The sequence below is a fragment of the Convolutriloba macropyga genome, unplaced genomic scaffold (genome assembly GCF_964194025.1).
Source record: "Convolutriloba macropyga unplaced genomic scaffold, txConMacr16.3 SCAFFOLD_655, whole genome shotgun sequence".
Classification (NCBI taxonomy): Eukaryota; Metazoa; Xenacoelomorpha; order Acoela; family Convolutidae; genus Convolutriloba; species Convolutriloba macropyga.
In genome coordinates, this window is record NW_027449252.1 from 1 (window position 1) to 22,224 (window position 22,224).

General features: G+C 39.6%; 1 protein-coding gene across 1 annotated transcript in view; it reads left to right on the forward strand.

Moving 5' to 3' along the window:
- Positions 1 to 1,859: 1,859 nt before the first annotated feature.
- The window catches only part of LOC142354903 (mucin-like protein), a gene marked incomplete at its 5' end in the record, with an annotated part of 49,219 nt that continues 28,854 nt past the window's right edge, over positions 1,860 to 22,224 (forward strand). The window contains one exon of the mRNA XM_075407240.1: positions 1,860 to 2,645. Coding sequence (XP_075263355.1) covers positions 1,860 to 2,645 — 786 coding nt within the window. The remainder of the gene's footprint in view (positions 2,646 to 22,224) is intronic.

The window sequence follows — 22,224 nt, forward strand, 5'->3', positions numbered from 1 at the left end:
TATTTAGTTACCGCAACTCAAACGGTCGAATGCAATTTGTGTTTTAACAGCTTTTAGCTCAAACTAATTCATAGAAAATATAGCCAGCTCAAACTAATTCATAGTAAATATAGCCAGTTCTTTAACATAAATTTGATTCTATAACCTTGAAAATTCTGAGGAGTGTAACTTCTCATTGCCGTTTCATATCATATCTGTAAAAGTGTTTTTTCAACAAGCCAATTTTCATGTCTGTCGTAGTTGCCTCATTGTGAATTGGAGCAAAAAAAAATTTCGTCCTGGTAGAAAAGAAAATTTTAGTTTAGCTTCGCAATGGGTAGAATTCACATTCTCAAATATTAAAAAAGAACTATTTATATATAAAGATGTTTTTTAATCCTGGAAATCCCATAAAATTTTTAGTGCTTTTGTATTACAGTTTTTCAATCACAGTGGAAAAAAACAAAGAATAATGCTGAGTATTAATAGTCAACTGAATTGTGATACATTTTTTTGAGGCAAAATGAGACGTAAATTGAAATTAGTCAGTTGCTTTCGTTTTTTCATTAAGTTTTTTTGAACTTTCAGCTGCATCCTTATGTTTTTTCTTGCAGAGACCACCTCTTTTTGCAAAAAGTATTTATTGCTCAACTTCTATCTCTGGCTAATTTATGGGGAAACCGCATTAAAACCATAGGCTCCAAAACTCCAAAAGGCTCTTTTAATGACTCAACTAGTATTTTTGAATAAATATTAGGTTTTTGTGGTTCTGAAAGAGCTCATTTCAGAGGACAATTACAAAAACAGTCTAAAGATGGAAACATTGAGCTCATATTGTTGAAGAGTTCGAGGAAATCTAGACATTCTGATGGTTTTTGACAAAAAATTTTATTTAATTGATTGATGTTATTCATATTTTCACATTATAAGTCCCCTAAAAATTTGTCAAAATGAAGGAACTGCCCTTCCCATTGTCCGTTAACATGGAGACTTGAAACAAAAAAAATTTATACTTGGTTGCCAATATCTTACTGCTTAATTTCAAATTGGTTGGCAAATAGAGTTTTGTTTAATAATTACGTTTGCAAAATGAGTTGTCTTCTCTTCAAACTCAGTTCACATCCCTTGCAGAGCGGTTCTGCTCAGCCACAACGTTTGGCATTTTTTTCGAAAAATTTGTTTGAAAAACAACTACCCGTTGGTCAGAACGCCATTTAATAGTACGAAATGAAAACCTAAGTGATTGAAAATTTGACGACTGTCTTTACTTCCTGTTATGACACACTCAAAAATTTAAGATTGAACGGATTTTCGTAAGACTGATTGATTGCTCCCTGTAATGAATGTTGCTCTGGGACTGAAGTAGTAATTTGTCCTTTTCTTTTCTTGTTTTAAGAAACTAGACAATCTTAAACTTTGTTTTGTTTAACAATTCGTTTTTATTCCTTATCAGCTTGACTGCTAGAATAAGTTTCATTTTTCCCCAAAAAAATGTGTGCCCTAATGCCACATTGTCAAAAAAGTACCTGTTCATTTTGTATTACATATTTCACATGCACAGCATTGATTTTTTTCATTCCCTTTTCTCTCTTTCTTTTTGGGCTGAACATTTTTTTGCAGTTTTATTCTGTCTGGAAAGAACTTTTTCAGTTCTCGAAATCACTGCTATAAACTTTTCACCTTAATCTAACATGAATTGGCCGATTTTACCTCATTTGCCAAAAAGTTATTTAAAAAGTATTCACGCCAATTTACTGGTGATTTTATGCTTATTGGAACAATTTATCGGCACAGGTTATCAGAAGTTGGATAAAATAGTAACAAAAATGATTTCCTGATGACGAAATAACATGATAACCTATTACATATCTCATGTTTAGGCGTATGTGCTTCGCCTCCAATTTTTGTACAAATACATGTGATTGATTTGCCGGACGCACATGCCTGTGGAGATTTTGACACGCAAGAAAGTAAAAACGATTATTCGAATTGTGAGGATATGTTACGTAAATGGTACCCGTGCCCTAAAGTGCCTCAAAATTTCGATAGTTCGGCTCTGGGACCTTCGCCACCGGTCGACGACGCAGACTGGGCCATGTTGGAAGTGACCACGGGAATGTCGCGATGGGAATATGACATTTGCTGTGATAATGGCAATAATCCTAAACAAAGAGATGATTTGTTTAGAAGTGGCTATTGCAGAAAAGACAGATGCGAATTTAAGAGCCCGCGTTTTGTGGACGCTTCTCCTGCGTTCTGCATCAGATCGCCCAGATTAGCCTGTGTTGCTTTATTGGATCTTGTGGCTAAAAAGTATTTGGCTTCAAACCAATGCTGTTACTCAAAAAGTGGGGATTTGATTACAGATAATACTCCTGTCTTATACAATCCGTGGAAAACAGGAAGCATGCAGCTACAAGTGAACTCTATGACCAATTCGTTCGCGCACTACGAATCAGAACTATGCCCTTTCCGCAAGTGTTGTTTCTATTCTAATCCAGGCGATTGCAAAGATGTCTTCAAGAAGCACAGACCCACCATTGTTGGAGAGTACTGGCCTCGAAATGTCATTCTGAACAGGGGAGATCCACATTTGAGCACAATTGATGGGTTATTCTACCCTTTCATGGGCGTAGGAGTTTACACTATGCTCACCACACAGACAGGTAAATATTTCCTACACCAAGGAAATTACCCCACATAAGTCGTTATCGCGAAGGGTTTCTCTTTAGAAAACTGTCCAAATCTGAGCTAATAGAAGAGGAGTATTTGAGCGGTGAAATTTAAGATGAAACTGCCGTACGAGGGTTCGAGCCGCTCACCTACATGTCAACAACTTTTTGTTCCACTGCTCCATCGGTCACTTATTTCTATCCCGGGTCGAGGTTTGGCGGTAAATTTTTGAAATAAACGCAGTGATACGCGGTAATATGCGGTGATCGCGGAAAACAAAAATAGTTCACCGCGATTCACCGCAGATAGAAATACGTGGTGAAATTATGTTTTTTCACCTCATTTCACCGCGTTTCATATGAAAAGTCTCCACCAAACCTCGGCCCGGGATAGAAGCAAGTGACAGATGGAGCAGTGCAAAAAAAATGATGAAATGTAGGTGAGAAGTTCGAACTCTCGTACGGCAGTTTCATAATAAACTTCACCGCTCCAATACTCATCTTCAATTATCTCACATTTTGACAGAACTATAATGGTAAATACTTTGCGATAACGACTTGTGCGAGAAAATCTGTTTGTTTTAGGGGATATATTTTATCACATATGTTGTTTTTTTTTCATGTACAGCAGATTTTAATTAACGTTCTGGAAATTTATGCTTTGAATTTTTTGTGGGGTAAGAGGTATTTAGCCGTTAATTTTTTTTAATTTTGAACGCCTAAGCGGTGGAAAACCAACAGGAAAGGTTGGGGTTAAAAACAAACTCACCGCTATAGGTTTGAATGACCTCTCCGCTTTCAAAGACGGAAATATAATTTTTTTTCTAGAGAAACGATACCTTTTAGCGATGAGTTATTTTTTTAACCGCTTTCAACGCATTCACGGCTCTTTTTTTGCAAAATTTTTTGCGGCAAAAATACTCGGAAATTATGGGCTCATTTTTGGTTATCAATATTTCTTAGCGGAGATTTCTTTTTTCTTCGCATTCAACGGTAAAAATTGCTATTCTTTAAAGTTTGCACCCATTTAACGCAATTCTCTCATTTTAAGCAATTTTTACGGTTGACAGCTCAACCCGGAAGACAGCGAGTTGACAGCGAGAAGACATTTCTGTTGTCTCTAAATCAGTGATCATAGTTTTATTCCCCTTCGCATTATCAAAATACTCGTTCAAAGCGCGGCCAATAACGGCTTTATCATGTTCGTCTACAATTCAATGAATCTGACTGCTGTTGTGGCGTTGTATTTTTAAAGATCTGTTGACTAATTTTTCAATTCTTGCTTTATTAAAAGTTGTCTTCAAATAGAAGTGAAATTGAATTAGTGAATTGCTTTAATCCAATCTAATAGAGTAATCGTGGAAAGAACTTCAAGACGCAGACGCACAAAATTTTAGAGCTGCTTTTATACTGGAGTTTGAAAAAAATATAAACATGGAGATTGTTAGTCTCTAAATGTTAACCTAAACAGAGGAGATCCACATTTGAGCACAATTGACGGGCTATTTCACCCTTTCTTGTGCGTAGGAGAATACACTACGCTAATCACACAAAAAAGCAAATATTTCCTATGCCAAAGAGATCACCCCACATGAGTCGTTATAGCGAAATATTCCCCTTAGAAATCTAACAAAATGAGAACTAATAGAAGAGGGGTATTAGATCGGTAAATTTTTAGATAAAACTGCTGTATGAGGTTTCGAACCTCTCACCTACAAGTCAACAACTTTTTGTTCCGTTACTCCAACTGCCACTTGCTTTTATCCCGAGTCGACGTTTGGCAGTTAAAGCTGACAGAAGCAGTCTTTCCAAGTTTCAATTCATAATCGTATAAAGCAACGTGTTAGCAAGAAAAACAACCGTATTCAACAACGTATTAAGGCAAAAGCATCGTTTACTTGAAGCCAATCTAGCTTAATCTTTTTTAGCAGGTCTTAGTCTAGGTCACCAATTTAAACAAATCTGTTCAAAAAACCGAATTTGTTAGGCTGAGCGACCAGTTATGAGCCATTATGGAAGTTATTCTTAGTGGGAACTCGGCCTTGGTATTTCTCAGAAATAATACGTATGTTGCATTTAGAACGGAAAATCTAAGCGAAAGTTTTGATACAATACGCAAAAAAATCTCTATCTAATGATATAATTTATTCATTTCAATTTACTCGGTAACATCTTCCGGCCCGGAAGAAGATGTTGGGAGGATTAGTACAAGCTTAACGAATGGGCGGACAAGCGATCCGGACGACGTTCGTACGACGGCGGAGCGGGCGACGCTGTCGGAGCCGTAACGGAGTTCTTCAATCCGAGCAGTCGGACAGTAACCCCTAGGGTTGCTTTCTTCAACGATCCAAACCAAATCACCAACCATGAGATGCTGCTCGGCAGGCGTCTGCCACTTAGATCTACGGTTCAGCGCAAGTACTCCTTAAGCCAACGTGCCCAAATTGCATTGGCGTAGGACTGTGCACGGGCGTACCGCTTACGATGATCGAACTCGTCGACGCCAAGGATAGACGGATTTCCGGTTGCTTGGTTACTGAGTAGAAAATGGTTAGGTGTTATTGCAACTAGGTCGGACGGGTCGGCGCTTACGGGCGTTAAGGGACGTGAGTTTAGTGCGTATTCGACCAGACAAAAAGTAGTGTTCAACACCTCATCTGTGAGGCGACGCGTACCGAGGATAGTGTACAGTACTGTTTTAAAACTGTGAACTAACCTCTCCCAGATGCCACCTTGGTGTGGCGCACTGGGTGGATTGAACCTCCACTTAATGCCCTTATGTGCAAGTTCGGTGGCAATGTTAAGCGCATTCCATTTTCCACACATTCACGGAGCTCTTTCTCCGCTCCAATGAAGTTCGTACCATTATCCGACCAAATCACAGCAGGAGTACCCCAACGGGAGACGAAACGCTCCACTCCCATTACACAGGAACTAGTGTCCATGGACGGGACAACTTCAACATGGACAGCACGAGTAGTGAGACAAGTGAAGAGAAATCCCCACCTCTTCTCGGTAGTCCGACGAACTGTGACGTAGAATTGGCCGAAGTAATCAACCCGGTGTTGGTAAAAGGAGGAGACTGGTATGCGAGTCTCTCCTTTGGGAGGTCTGCCATGATCGGTTGAATGGTTGCTGCACTGAACTTTCTACACAAGACGCAGTTTGATTTGATGGAACTCATTGTGGAACGTAGTTTAAGGATAGCATAACGTTCCTGTACCTTTTACCTTAAGTAATCGATGCCCTGATGATGGTTTTTCAAATGAGTATGCCGCAGAAACAGTTTAACAAAGGTATGACGCGCATCCAGCACGATAGGATGCTTAGTGTCAAAGTCAATTTCCCCTAGCCGTCGGAGTCGACCAGAAGAACGTATGAGACCATAAGGCCCAATAAACTGAGTAAACTGAGCAATTCTGCTGCTCTTCTTAACGCATTTGTTGTCAAGAAGATCCTTTCTTTCAGTATTAAATGACTCTCCCTGAACCAAGTACTGCAGATGACGCCCTGCTTCGTCAAGCTCAACAGGGTTGGCTATGCTGCCGTCTACGGTACGGTAACTTTCATGAGATGGTAAAAGACGGAGCACATATGCGGTGACACGAAGTAATTTTTGATAAGAACTGAACTTATCACACAGGATTAGATTAATGCTTTGTTCCTTAGGGGACTTGGTTGCGGGTGCGGCTAGAGATGAGATGGAATCATCATCTTGTTCCTTAGTTAAAACGCCGAGCTTGATGTTATCAACGACGTCAGTATTTGATACAAAAAGGAATTGCTTAGTTCTCAAGAAGTCAGGACACCTCACCCAGCTACTTGATTGCCAAACTTAAGCGGACATACCTCGCGTGCCAGCATCTGCCGGATTATCACAAGTGGCGACGTGGTTCCATTGAGCAACGCTGGTGTTCTCCAGGATTTCACTAACACGATTTGCAATGAAGATGGGGTGTTTGTTTGTTGAGTTTATCCACTACAAGGCGATGGTACCATCTGTCCTCATAAAGACTTTGTCCACAGTAACCGTTAATGCTCGACAGATTTCCCTTTTTAAACGGGCAGCGAGGAGAGTAGTTCCAACTTGTAGTGTTCCAGCGGCTTGTAGTTCCAACTTAAGAACTGTCGTTACCTTCATAGGTGCAACACGGGCCTTGCCCAAGACAAACGCCAGCTCTGTTGTAAACTCCCCGGTGGTGCAAGTTACTTGAGCCCTAAGAAAACCTACTGCACTGAATACGTCTTGCGAGCTGTCACCAAACATGTGGAGTTCAAGATGTTGGAATGGTCCTGAAAAGTAACTTCTCGGTTTAGTGATCTCAGCTGACCGCGGCAGTTCCACACAACAGGCAAGGATTCTGTCAACTGTGTCTTTAGGCAACTCGTCATCCCAACTTTGTCCATTGACACGCCAGATGTCTTTCAAGATTAAACGAGCACCAACAGTAAACGGTGCGACAAGACCATTTGGGTCGTAGATTTTTGACACTAGATTTAAAACCAAGCGTTGTGTTAGACTTTTTGTGATGGTGCTGTTAGTACCTCTACTCACAACCAGAGTATCGTTGTTGTGATCTCACTTAAGCCCAAGCACGTGCATTGATTTCTCCTTGGATGAAACGATGACCTTCGGTTCAGTGGATTGAGCTGACCCATCAATTCGGTCAGCCAGATCTGGTACTTTGCTTACAAACTTAGTAAGCTTGAACCCACCTACATGGAGAAGATGTACCAATTCCTTCGACCTAATGAGGGCCCTCTCGGGGGATTCCACTGAGTCCAAGTAATCGTCCATGTAGAAGTTCTCAAGGACGGCTTTTGCAGCTTCTGGGCACTCCTTAGCATTATCACTTGCCGTGCGTTGAAGTGCGTAGTTGGCGCAGGTGGGCGAATCTTTTGCCCCAAAGACGTGGCGTGTATACTGGTGTACCACAACATTTGATGTGGGGTCCTCCCGCCACAAAAAGCGCAATGATGGCTGATCACATGGTAACACTCCAACCTGGAGGAACATTCCCTCGATGTCGGCGGATACGGCAAATGGATGTTGTCTGAACCGTAGGAGTACATAGATTAGGTTTTGCAGTAAGTCAGGTCCGGTGAGTAATGACTTATTATGAGATGCGCCATGGAATTTAGCTGATCCGTTTAGTACCCTACGGACCTTGCCGGGCTTGTTCGGGTTAACAACCGGATGGTGTGGTAGGTACCACTCTCGTTCCGAGCGACTTTCCACCTTATGAGCATCTTTGACCCTTACTACGTAGCCTTTGTCTAAGTCTTCTTTGATGGTATTTGAGTACTTTTCCCTTAAAGTCCGGTCTTTCGCAAGCCGCTTTACCAAAGATTTTAATTGAACAAACGCTGAGAAATAATTGTTGGGCAGTTCGATGTTATCTTTAGCCCATAGCATTCCGACATTGTACCTTTTTCCATTATGCACGGTGGTGTTTTCAAGAATTTCATGCGCACGTGCATCCGAGGAGGATGGTGGGTCTACTTGCTTAAGTGCGCCGTACGACTCCAGGTCGTACCAAGATTTTACCTGACTAGCGAGTTCAAAATCCTGCTCCATATTAGCTTTGAAACAAGTCGAGACTAAACTTGAAGACGACGGTAGATAGCCGCTTAGAACCCAACCTATAGGCAAGCGAAGAGCGAAAGGTGAGCAATTCTCGTCGGCAGCGAAGTACTCTAACGGGCGGATGGCGTGATACACATCCTGTCCAAGGATCATTTCAGTGTTTCCATAGCAATATGTAACTGGGTCTAGAGTTGCTAGCTGTGGGTATGTTTCCTGAAGTGCTTTAATGTTGATGACATCGGTGCCTACATTCAAATCTTCTTTTACGTAAGGGCTTACTTTAAATGGTTCAAATGCTTGGTTGTTGCGAGGTGTTACAATTAGTTCAACTAACTTAGTGTCTACAACCTCCTCGGTATTTATACCCTTGTCTGTTAGTTTCAGTGCTGTACCGTGCAAACCAAGTCTATTTGCAAGATCATTGGACACCCAAGAGTTACTGCAAGCGGTATCGCACAAAACTAAAGCCGTGGTATATTTACCAGAAGAGCACTTCAACTGTAATTCTGCCACATGAAGGAGGCCTTTCACATTACTCACGGATGACAAAGTAGTGGTCTTACTCGATGATTGGACACTAGAAAGTTTTCTTTGATTTGCGCCAGCATTAGAATTACTATTGTTGTTTGAAGGGGATTTTGGTGGATAAACCCTCTCAGTTCCAAGCAGAAGTGTATTGTTGGAGCTGTTGCAACCGTCCTTCCTGCATTTCCTGGGAGTTGGGCATTGCCTGAACATATGCTTTTCTCTAAAACACGAGAAACATGGTTTTGCTTCCGCCACTACCTTTGCTCGCTGAGTGGGAGACTTTTCTTTAAATACCCTTCACTCCCAGATACGGTGGTTGTCTTTACAAATAACGCAGCGAGGGGTTGGAGTTGTTGCCGATGTTGAGGCTGGTCTCTGTGTGCCCTTAGGTTGCGTATTAGCAGCAAATGTTCTTGAGGCAACTTTGGTTTTTACTACTGAGTTGGTATTATCCTCAGTTCTTGCCTTTGATGAAGTTTGTTTCATTAAGTCGTGTGCCTCGGCCTTCTCTTTCAACCAATCGTTGAAGTCAAAGAGTGTTGGTTTAACCCAATGTTTCTTCGCTGTGAAGAGTGACCAAGACTCTTTTAGACTGGGCGGCAACTTTTGCACAGCCGTGTTAGTGTTAAGAAGTGAGGCGCTCTTAAGGTCTGAGTCATGTGAAAGTGATTTAAAGACCACAACAGGACTTGAAATTGTTGCAGAAAAGTTTATGATGTTATCACAGTTGTGCATCTTTAGTGGAGGAAAAGGGCTGAGTTTGTCTAAGTGTGCACTGACTACTGCCTCTGGTTGGCCAATTTTTCGTTCAAGTGTCTTAAGTGCATCCTTATACATTACACCACAGTATGCGAACTCAGCGATGGCGGTTTTAGCTTTTCCGGTTACAAGAGTTTTTAAGTATGTTAACTTGACATCATCAGTCAAGGACTGTGAGTCTATGGCGCTTTTAAATTGTCCGAACCATTCGTGCCACTGCAGGGGATCACGATTGTACTGTGACAACTTCCACTCGGGCAGTGGATCGTTCTTCTTGAAAATAATTGCGTCCGCCAACTGCTTTATCAAATCCGCAGAGTCCAAAGAAGGAACCGAAGGTGTGGGATGCGGCGGGCCACCCCAACACAACGGGTTTGGAACGGTAGCTCCATACGTTGGCGGAGTGATCGGAGTTACAAAGGTTGGGGCGGTACCTGTGGAAGAACTAAATGGATTTGCTTGCATGAAGTCTGATGCTACGTAATTTTGAGCGCCTGCTGCTGCTTTTACATGAGAGGAGCGGAGCGATGTAGTGATATGAGGGTTGATTAACGGGGCCGGTTGTGCGGTGTATAAGTTTGCAGATGTACGTACAAGTGGTACTGCATTAGATGGGACTGCTGCCGGAAAACGCCAGACATTTGGATCCGGAGGAGCAGGAGGTGCGTGGGTTATAGGGACAAAATTTTGGGGATGAAAACTCTTTTGTGGTGGTGGTGGATGAATTAATTGAGGTACAAAACCACTTGCGGAGGAAATGAATGATGCAAGCCGAGAATGGGGTAACAGATTGAAATTATTCGCCACGGGGTTAGTGGCGTGTAGTGAGAGTGCTTGTGGCGGCGAAGGAGGAATGCGGAATGCTGGTGGGATTAACGGGAAATGCGTTGGTGCGGGTTTTAGGACGGGGGATGGAGGGGCTGGTACATTTATGTGTGCCTGATGCGGATTAAGTGCTAGCGGAGCATTAACGAGTGTATTTAAAGGTGGTGAACGCGGAGGGCTGACTAAATTCAACTGTCCCGGCATGCTCGACCTGCGAGGGAATTGATGATCTAACTGTAAACCATCGAAGTGCATTGTTGCATGAGACAGTTGTCGGGCTGTGTTTGGGGCGTTTAGTTGATTTGGCATACCAAAGTTTATTGGTGGTGATGGAGGCGTATATTAATTCTGTCGCGGCTCTTGTATGATGTTGTTTGCAACATGTGCATCATTGGTTACATTGGTTCTACTACTTGGTTCATGGACAGGGAGGTTGATGTTGGACTCAACTTGACCATGTGTATTGAAATTGGAGTGTGAGTTTGGAAGTTGAGTTGAAGAAGGTCGTTGGACAATTGCTTGGTTGGATTGGGCGATGGAACCAGAAAAGTGCAAACTCGGTTCGTTTGCAACATCAGCCATGTTCCCGGCCGGTGACGAATTAACCCAATCTTGAACAAGTTTCTTGCTCTTGACTGAATTCTTTCCGTGATGAGCTCACTCATTTTGCCTGTACCAGACCCGTCTGATGATGATTTTGTCATTAACTCAATTTCCTCAAGGGCTGCAACAGCTACTTTCTTGCGATGATCCTCCTCAAGCTGCTCACTTTCCAACTCCCGGAATTTCGTTTGTATTTCAATTTCAAGACGCTGTCTGGCAACGCGAAGATTTGCCTCATCTTGTTTCTCAAATTCCTCCCTTTTGAGTTTTGAAAGTTCTCAGTCTTGTTGACGCTGACTTTATCTTTTTGAGGAAGTCATATGTGAACTTGATCTTGAATGGTGAGAGGTGTACAGCTCTGCTGTCTCTTTGTAATGGACCGAACTGATATACTCTCGAGCAGCAGCAATGAACTCATCAGTTTTCTTTGTTACAGTCTCTAACCATTTTTCAAGGTTCTTACAGGCAGCATCTGGATCTTCAGTTTTTTCTGCCAGATCAAAGAGCTCTTCATTCTTATCAACTACTCTAATAAAGGCATCCTTGCACTTCACAATCAGACGTTCGATCTTAATTTTCCTGTCTTGCTTATCAACAGCATTGTTAATTTCACCATAGATGTTATTAACTTCAGCCTCTAATTTTGCCCTCGCACTATAAAGTCTGTTAAATTTGTCCTGCAATGTTGCCATGATCTTATGAAAATATGAAAACAGGAACCAAAAGTTTAATTTGGTACTAATAAAAAAGTACACATACACATACAACAGCACAACACAAATGGGTTGAACCGAACCCTAGTGTGATGCCTAGCAAGCCGCCAAAGAGCAAAGTTGTTCGCCGAGTACATTAGTACCCGGCGAAAGAAAGAAAGAAAGAAATGTGAGCGCTGAAGGCGCGAGACGGGACAGAACGGGAGACGGGACGGACGGGAAGAGGATCCGAATGAGTAACGCACGAGGCAAAGGGAAACCGGACGGGCGAACGGGTGCGTCGGGCGAACAGCGCGCGAGAAAGCGGGAAAATGGCACGGGCGGGGCGGAAACGTCGGGCGGACGGCGCGCGACGAAACGGGAAAACGATACGGACGAGACAGAAACGTCGAGCGGGTAGCGCGCGACGGGGCGGAAAAGCGGGATAGCACGGGAGGGAGACGGTAACCCACAAGCAAGGAGACGGGAAGATCAATGCTAGCAGACCACAGCAACAAACTCCACCAAACAAACAAGCCCTAACTCCAGAAGAAACTTAAGTCACACCCCAGAAAGAGGGAGAGAAGCTACTGCCAGGTAAACTAGCAAAAAACATTATGGGACTTTATCTACGGCATCAAAACAACAACACATTAGTATAATTTACGGCAAGGAAGTATTATACCCAAAGTTGAAAAAGTCTACCCAATGTAGTATACCCAAATTAGTATTCCCAAAGTTTAAAAGGAAATTTACTAGCCGTAACTCCAGAACAAACTTAAGTCACACCCTAGCAAACCAACCTACACAGACAACAAAAGTGCATACCACCAAAATTAATAAAGCTACAACCAATTGCTAGCAAACATGTGTGGTGAAAGTCACAAAACAAACCAGCCGTAACTCCAGAATGACCTTAAGTCACACCCTAGCAAGCAACGAGACTAAACAACCAACCAGCATACTAGCAGAAAAAAAATTATTACATCAAAAACTCAACATACTACATCATACAACAGATAAACGGGCAATATAAAGAAACACGGAGACACGGAAACAAAAAGGACGGAAACGGAAAAATCAAACCAGATAACCTGCGGAAAACGGACGGTAGTAAATAACTCAAAGAATGGGGAGAGCGAAACGTTTAGTAAAGCGCTATTGGAGAGAACCAACCACAAAGTAACCCGTAACTCGTGAGTAAACTAAGTCACACCGCCAGTCAGCAGGTAGACTCCCACAACAACGCAAACAACGCAAGACTAAGCTACATTCAGGATATCAAAGGCTTGAGTGAGTTCCGCCTCCTCGAACGCATGACGGGTGCGAAGCGTTTTACGAGGGCTTTTAGAAATTTTTTTCGGTCGGGAGAGAGTTATCAAGGACCGGAGGTTGTTCTTATGTGCTAACACAATAGTGAGTGTTTCCAGCTCAAGCGCAGGCATTTGGTGTAATGCTCTGTACTCTTTAGGTAAACCAGGATCTTTCTGTTTACGTTTAGACAAAATGTCTTTCACTATGTAGATAGTAACTAGAGTACTACGCTTGAGCTGATCGTAAATATCAGGAGTTCCCTCTCTGGGGCAATACACTATAGCTTCTATGAGCTCCTGATAATCTTCAAGCACTGCAATAAGCTGCGAAGGTGTTAAAGGCTTATTGTTATTACTGCGATGACGGGACAATGAATTGTTCACAACATCATGACATATAACTAGCCTCTTTTTATCACGGAAGGAATGGCTCAATTGGAACTGAGCAGTTTTTCGTACTTTCACCGTGTTAGGATTGCGTAAATTCCGGTAATGCGTAAATTCCTTTTTTAATATGGTCTTGTAACGCTTGAGGCAAAGTCTTTATGGCGTGATGCAGTGAACTTGCAGCTAATATGAAAACCATACAAGTTTTTCACAACATAACTGGTGTCATTTTTGCTCAGACTCCGAACCTTGATGTTAAATGCACAATTTTCACGACTTACCAAGAAAAGCGCTTATTTGCGAAAAAATCAGTTATATGATTCTTTTTTTGTGTGAAGTTTGAAAAACTTGATCAAACTTGTTTTTTTTTACAACGTTTTAAACTATTTAACTACTATATAAGTATGCCAGAATGATTGGATAGATTTTTTTCAATTTTTCAAATTTGGTCAATTTTTTCAAACTTTTTTGCTACGCTTTTATGTCAAGAACAGCGAAAACTACCGCAATTTGATCACCTGTAGATTTTGATCGAAAATTCTCAATACAGATTTTTTTCCAAAAAAACTACTAAGGGGTGGGTTCCTTTGACCAAAGAAAATTACCTGAACAAAGGAATATTAGTCAAATTAAGGCGGGTTAGCTAGATTTGCCGGTTAATAATCGATTTAAAGACATCAAAAGAGTTAAACTAATAGCTCAAATATGGATGAGTCTTACAAGTTTCGCTGTTGAAAATCTTTGACCAGATCTTCTCATCAATCCGAAAGTTCCCTCTGTTGAAGGATTCAATTTGTACTATGTAGCTTTGGGGTTAATGCTGTATAGTTCCTCTATTGCACTTTTTTTTTGTCGTTTCTAGGTGTTCGCCTTGGTGATCAAAAGTCAAGTTCACGAGGGTCGAAACGACTTTGCCATGGGTCTCATTGCAGGGTACCAGAATCCGCCTGTTAGCTTTGAGTCACTCATCTATTATGGTGTTAATCTGGGAATGGACGTCTCCGTTTTCCATTTAAGTGACCAGCTTCTCCCTCCATTGTGCAATATCTAATTTATAAAATAAGTGGATACGGATGGGTCAGGTGTTATTTCTAACTGTATAATAACTAAGTTATAAATGTCCGTCTCAGTAACTAAATGCAACTGTGCATCACTGCATTATATCACACAGCCATTTTGACAACAGGAAAGCAAGGAAAATCAAAGGAAAAATATTAGTTAGGGTAATGAATAGGAGCTAGTGCAGATGGGTTCCTTGTGGGGCGCCAAAATTATAGGCGGCACAAAAAATAAAGCTGAAAGAAGCAGTCTTTCGAAGTTTCTATTCATAATCGTATAAAGCAACGTTTTAGCAAGAAAAACAACCGTATTCAACAACGTATTAAGGCAAAATCATCGTTTACTTGCAAATCTAGCTTGATCTTTTTAGCAGGTCTTAGTCTAGGTGACCAGTTTAAACTAATCCGTGCAAAAAACCGAATTTGTTAGGCTATGCGATCAATTTTGAGCCATTTTGGATTTTATTCTTAGTGGGAAACGGGCCTTGGTATTTCTCAGAAATAATACGTATGTTGCATTTAGAACGGAAAATCTGAGCAAAAATTTTGATATAATACGCACGAAAATTCTCTATCTAATGATATAATTTATTCATTTCAATTTACTCGGTAACAGCGGTGAATTTTCGTAAGAAACGCTGTAATAAGTGGTGGAAAGTGGTGGAAAGTTATTAATTATTACCGAGAACGCAGTTAAAATAAATATTTTGTTGCGATTAACCAGACTTACCGCAAAAAGAAAAACCCGTTGGAAAAATTTTTTTCACCGCATTTCACCGCGTCTGTTACAAAAATTCACCGCCAAACCTCGGTCCGGGATATGTTTCATATTAACCTTCACCGATCCAAAACTCCTCTTCTATTAGCTCACATTTCGTTAGAATTCTAAAAGGGAACGCTTCGCGATGACTACATGTGCAAGGAAATCTGTTTGTTGTAGGTAATATATTTTTTCAAATTTGTTATTTTTTTCATGTACAGCAGATTTAAATAACGTTATGGATATTTATACGTTGCGAGGAAATCTTTTCATTGTAGGCAATATATTTTTTCACATATATTATATTTTTCATGTACAGCAGATTTTAATCATTGTTATGGAAATTTATACGTTGAAATTTTTGTGGGGCAAGAGGTATTTACCCGTCAATTTTTTTTATTTTCAACGCTTAGGCGGTAGAAAACCAACAAGAAAGGTTGGAGTTAAAAACAAACTCACCGCTATAGGGTTGAACGGTCTCTCCGCTTTCAAAGACAGAAATATAAGTTCTTCTGGAGAAACCACACACACCTTTCAGTAAAAATTTTTTAAACCACTCTCAACGCATTCACAGCTTTTTTTGCAAAAATTTCTGTGGTAACAATACTTGGAAATTAAGCGGTCATTTTTGGTTGTTAAAATTTCTTAGCGGTGATTTATTTTTTCTTCGCATTCAACGGCAAAACCACTATTCTTTATAGTTTGCACCCATTTAACGCAATTCTCACTTTTTAAGCAACTTTAAGGTTGAGAGCTCAACCCGGGATTTTCGAGAGAAAGCGAGAAGACATTTCTGCTGTTTCTAACTCAGTGATCATAGTTTTATTCCCCTTCGTATTATCAAAATATTCGTTCATATCCTTGGCAATACCGGCTTTATCATTTTCGTCTGCAATTCAATGAATCTGACTGCTGTTGTGGCGTTGTATTTTAAAGATCTGTTCGCTCAATCTCATTTCTTGCGTTATTAAAATTCGTCTTCAATTAGAACTGAAATTGAAGTAGTGAATTGCTTCAACCCAGTCTAGTAGAGTAATCGTTAAAAGAACTTCAAAACGCAGAAGCACAAAATCTTAAAGCTGCTTTTATACTGGAGTTGGAAAAAATTATAAACATGGAGATTGTTGGTCTCTAAATTTTAACCTAAACAGAGGAGATCGACATTTGAGCACAATTGACGGGCTATTTTACCCATTCGTGGGCGTAGGAGTATACACTATGCTAATCACACAAAAAGGCAAATATTTCCTATGCCAAAGAGATCACCCAACATAAGTCGTTATAGCGAAGTATTCCCATTAGAAATCTAACAATATGAGAGCTAGTAGAAGAGGGGTATTGGATCGGTAAAGTTTCAGATGAAACTGCTGTATGAGCTTTCGAACCTCTCACCTACAAGTCAATAAATTTTTGTTCGGCTACTCCATCCGCCACTTGCTTCTATCCCGAGTCGAGGTTTGGCGGTAAATTTTCGTAAGAAACGCTGTGATAGGTGGTGGAAAAGTTATTAATTATTACCGAGAACGAGGTTAAAATAAATTTTTTGTTGCGATTAACCACACTTACCGCAAAAAGAAATACCCGTTGGAAATATTTTTTTCACCGCATTTCACCGCTTCTCTTACAAAAATTCACCGCCAAACCTCGACCCGGGATATGTTTCATATTAGCCCTCACCGATCCAATACTCCTCTTCTATTAGCTCACATTTCGTTAGAATTCTAAAAGGGAACGCTTCGCGATGACGACATGTGCAAGGAAATCTGTTTGTTGTAGGTAATATATTTTTTCAAATTTGTTATTTTTTTCATGTACAGCAGATTTAAATAACGTTATGGATATTTGTTCGTTGAAATTTCTGTGGGTCAAGAGGTATTTAGCTGTAGTTTTTTTCTATTTTCAACTCCTAAGCGGTAGAAAACCAACAGGAAAGGGTGGAGTTAAAAACAAACTCACCGCTATGGGTTTGAATGGTCTCTCCGCTTTCAGAGACGGAAATATAAATTTTTTCTAGAGAAACTACACCTTTTAGCGATGAGTTATTTTTTAACCACTCTGAACTCATTCACGGCTCGTTTTTTGCAAAATTTTTTGCGGCAAAAATTCTTGGAAATTAAGCGGTCATTTTTGGTTATGAGTTTTTTTAGCGGATATTTCTTTTTTCTTCGCATTCAACGGTAAAAATTGCTATTCTTTAAAGTTTGCACCCATTTAACGCAATTCTCTCATTTTAAGCAATTTTTACGGTTGACAGCTCAACCCGGAAGACAGCGAGTTGACAGCGAGAAGACATTTCTGTTGTCTCTAAATCAGTGATCATAGTTTTATTCCCCTTCGCATTATCAAAATACTCGTTCAAAGCGCGGCCAATAACGGCTTTATCATGTTCGTCTACAATTCAATGAATCTGACTGCTGTTATGGAGTTGTATTTTTTAAAGATCTGTTGACTCAATGTTAACGTTTATCATGTTCGTCTACAATTCAATGAATCTGACTGCTGTATTGGAGTTGTGTTTTTTAAAGATCTGTTGACTCAATGTTCATTTCTTGCTTTATTAAAAGTTGTCTTCAAATAGAACTGAAATTGAAGTAGTGATTTGCTTCAATCCAGGCTAGTAGAGTAATTGTTAAAACAACTTCAAGCCCCAGACGCACAAATTTTTAAAGCTGCTTTTATACTGGAGTTGGAAAAAATTATAAACATGGAGATTGTTGGTCTCTAAATGTTAACCTAAACAGAGGAGATCCACATTTTAGCACAATTGACGGGCTATTTTACCCTTTCCTGGGCGTAGGAGTATAAACTATGCTAATCACACAAAAATGCAAAAATTTCCTATACCAAAGAGATCACCCCACATAAATCGTTATCGCGAAGTGTTCCCCTTAGAAATATAACGAAATGAGAGCTAATAGAAGAGGAGTGGTGGATCGATAAAATTTCAGATGAAGCAGTGGAATAAAAGTTGTTGACTTGTAGATGAGAGGTTCGAAGCCTCAAACAGCACTTTCATCTAATATTTTACAGATCCAATACTCCTCTTCTATTAGCTCACGTTTCGTTGGAATTCTAAAGGGAACAGTTCGCGATAACGACTTATGTGGGTTGATCTCTTTGGCATAGGTAAAATTTGCATAATTGTGTGATGAGCATGGTGTATACTCCTACGCCCCAAAAAACGAAAAATAGCCCATCAATTGTGCTTAAATGTGGATCTCCTCTGTTTAGGTTAACATTTAGAGAACAATATTCTCCATGTTCATAGTTTTTTCTAACTCCAGTATAAAAACAGTTTTAAAATTTTGTGCGTCCTGAATCTTTTTTTCACGCTTACTCTACTAAACTAGATTGAAGCAAATCACTACTTCAATTTCACTTCTATTTGAAGACAACTTTTAATAAAGCAAGAACTGAAAAATGAGTCAACAGATCTTTAAAAATACAACGCCAAAACACCAGTCAGATTCATTGAATTGTAGACTAACACGATAAAGCTGCTATTGGCAGCGCTATGACCGTGTATTTTGATAATGCGAAGGGGAAAAAACTATGATCACTGAGCTAAGAAACAGCAGAAACTTCCTCTCGCTTTCTCCCAGAAATCCCGGGTTGAGACGTCAACGCTAAAAATTGCTTAAAGAGTAAGAATTACGGTAAGTGGGTGCAAGGCAATGAATAGCGATTTTAACGATTAATGAGTCTAAAAAAGACATTACCGCTAAGACTGTTCAATAACAAAAAATGACCGCTTAATTTCCAAGTATTGACAACGCAGAAAGTTTTGCAAAAATTAGCGGTGAATGAGTTGAGAGCGGTTAACAAATAATTCATCGCTAAAACTCGCAAGTCTTATGAGAGGTATAGTTTCTCTTGAAAAAAGTTATTTTTCCATCTTTGACAGCCGTGAAAGAATATTCATCCTTTCAAATCGATTCACCCCTATGGTCCTAAATTGTAGTTTTCAGCGGTAATTTTTTATTTCTAACCTTTCCTGTTGGTTTTCCAATGCTGAGGTGGTGAAAATAAAAAAAACTGGTCGCTTAAAACCTCTAACCTCAGAGAAATTTCAACGCATAAATTTCCATAACGTTAATTAAAATCTGCTGTGCTTGAAAAAAACAATATTTGTGATAAATTATATTCCCTACAACAAACAAACTTGCTCGCCGCACAAGTCGTTATCGCCAAGTATTTAGCATTATAGTTCTGTCAAAATGTGAGATAATTGAAGAGGAGTATTGGAGCAGTGAAGTTTATTATGAAGTTGCCGTACGAGGATTCGAACTTCTCACCTACATGTCGACCATTTTTTTCCAATGCTCCATCTGTCACTTGCTTCTATCCCGGGCCCGTGGTGAATTTTCATATGAAACGCGGTGAAATGAGGTGAAAAAACATAATTTCAAAACGTATTTCTATCTGCGGTGAATCGCGGTAAAATATTTTTGTTTTCCGCGATCAACGCGTATTACCGCGTATCACTGCGTTTCTTACAAAAATTCACCGCCAAACCTCAACCCGGGATAGAAGCAAGTGACAAATGGAGCAGTGGAAAAAGTTGATGAACTGTAGGTGAGAAGTTTGAACTCTCGCACGGCAGTTTCATATTAAACTTCACCGCTCCAATACTCATCTTCAATTATCTCACATTTTGACAAAACTATAATGGTAAATACTTTGCGATAACGACTTGTGCGAGAAAATCTGTTTGTTTTAGGGAATATATTTTATCACATATGTTGTTTTTTTCATGTGCAGCAGATTTTATTTAACGTTATGGAAATTTATACGTTGAATTTTTTGTGGGGTAAGAGGTATTTAGCCGTTAATTTTTTTTATTTTCAACGCCTAAGCGGTGGAAAACCAACAGGAAAGGTTGGAGTTAAAAACAAACTCACCGTTATAGGTTTGAATATTCCAATACTCCTCTTCAAATATCTCAATTATCGACAAAATTTTAAAGGTAAACACTTTTCGAAAACAACTTATGCGAATATATTTTTTCAAATATGTTATTTTTTTCATGTAGAGCAGATTTTAATTAACGTTATAGAATTTTATACGTTGAAATTTCTGTGAGATTAGAGCTTTTTAGCAACCAGTTTTTTCACAAACTAAGCAGAAAAAAACCAACAGGAAGCGGTGGAATTAAAAAAAAATGCCGCTAAAAACTACAATCTCGGATGAGAGAACCAAAACTGGTTGAATTGTTTTATAGGGGTGAACTTTTTTTAAATAATTTTACAGACGGAAATGTATTTTTTTCTAGAGAAACTGCAGTTTTCATAACATTTGCATTTTTTAGCGTTGAATTATTTCATTCACCATTCTCAACGCATTCATCGCTTTTTTTGCAAAATTTACTGACGTGACAATACTTGGAAATGGAGCGGTCAATTTTTGTTAGTTAAAATTTTTAGCGGTGATTTCTTTTCTCACCGCATTTAACCTAAATATTGCTATTCTTTTGTCTTTGCACTCATTTACCGCAATTATTACTTTTTCAAATTTTTTTTTACCGTTAACAGCTCAACACGGGATTTCCGTGAGAAAGCGAGAGATTGTTTCAGTTGTCTTTGAACTCAGTGATCATAGTTTTATTTCCCTTCGCATTATCAAATTATACGGTCATAGCGCGGCCAATACCGATGTCATCATTTTAGTCTAGAATTCAATGAATCTGACTGTTGTTGCGACGTTGTAATTTTTAGAGATCCGTTTACTCAATTTTCAATTCTTGCTCTAATAAAAGCTTTTAAAGCTGCTTTATACTAGAGATAGATGAAAAAATAAACATGTGACCGGCATTTGAAACCTTTATTTCTCTTTGAACTGTAATTCAGTATTTGTTTTTGAATTTTTGATTTGTAATTGAGGATTTGTCTATCTTTATTTTTTTCTCAATCGTTTCTTGTGACAATCTTGATCCATTTGATCACACTAAAAGAAGCAAATTATAAGTTACTTCTTCTGGTCATAAACTAATTTTTACCACAAGTTTGTTTCCCGTTTTGAGTGTTATTGAAGCAAAAAAACTAGCGGGTTTAGAAGTTGAAGAAAAAACAATGCTTGTTTTCTTAGAATGTGATTGTTTTCAAAATGAGTAGCAAACATGCGCGTCATACCAATGATACAGGGGGATGTTCCGATGATTCAGCCAAATATCCACTATGTAGATTTTTTCTCAATACATTTATTGTTCTCCCATACAATTTTCCCAGCTAACCCTACTTTTTTAAGATGATGGCCTTTACAATTTTGGTTTCATCATCATTGGATCCTGAGATCTTGGGTTTCATTGCTTTTTGGTTCAATCAAATTCGTCCCCTTGAATTACGCTTCCTATTATTGTCTTTTCTATCTCAGTCTTTTTTTCAGTAGCGTGTGCTTTTTGAGAGCTTTTTTACTGAGCTTGGTGCTTCTGAACTGTAGTCTTTCGTACACAAGTCGCTATAATGGAGTAGCGTTTTCACAACAGAACAAAAACTTGTCGCTACATTGTCCCCCTTTTATAATCCGAAATTGTAGTCTTAAGCGGTGATTTTTTATTTCTACCTTTCCTGTTGTTTTTCCAATGCAGAAGCGGTGAAAATAAAAAAAAATTGGTCGGTAAAAATCTGTAACTTCAGAAAAATTTCAACGTATAAATTTCCATAACGTTAATTAAAATCTGCTGTACATGAAAAAACAACATATGTGATAAAATATGTCCACTAAAACAAACAGAGTTGCTCGCACAAGTCGTTATCGCCAAGTATTTACCATTATAGTTCTGTCAAAATGTGAGATAATTGAAGAGGAGTATTGGAGCGGTGAAGTTTAATATGAAACTGCCGTACGAGAGTTCGAACTCCTCACCTACATTTCATCAACTTTTTTCCACTGCTCCATTTGTCACTTGCTTCTATCCCGGGTCGAGGTTTGGCGGTGAATTTTTGTAAGAAACGCAGTGATACGCGGTAATACTCGGCGATTGCGGAAAACTAAAAGATTTCACCGCGGTTCACCGCAGATAGAAATACGTGGTGAAATTATGTTTTTTCACCTCATTTCACCGC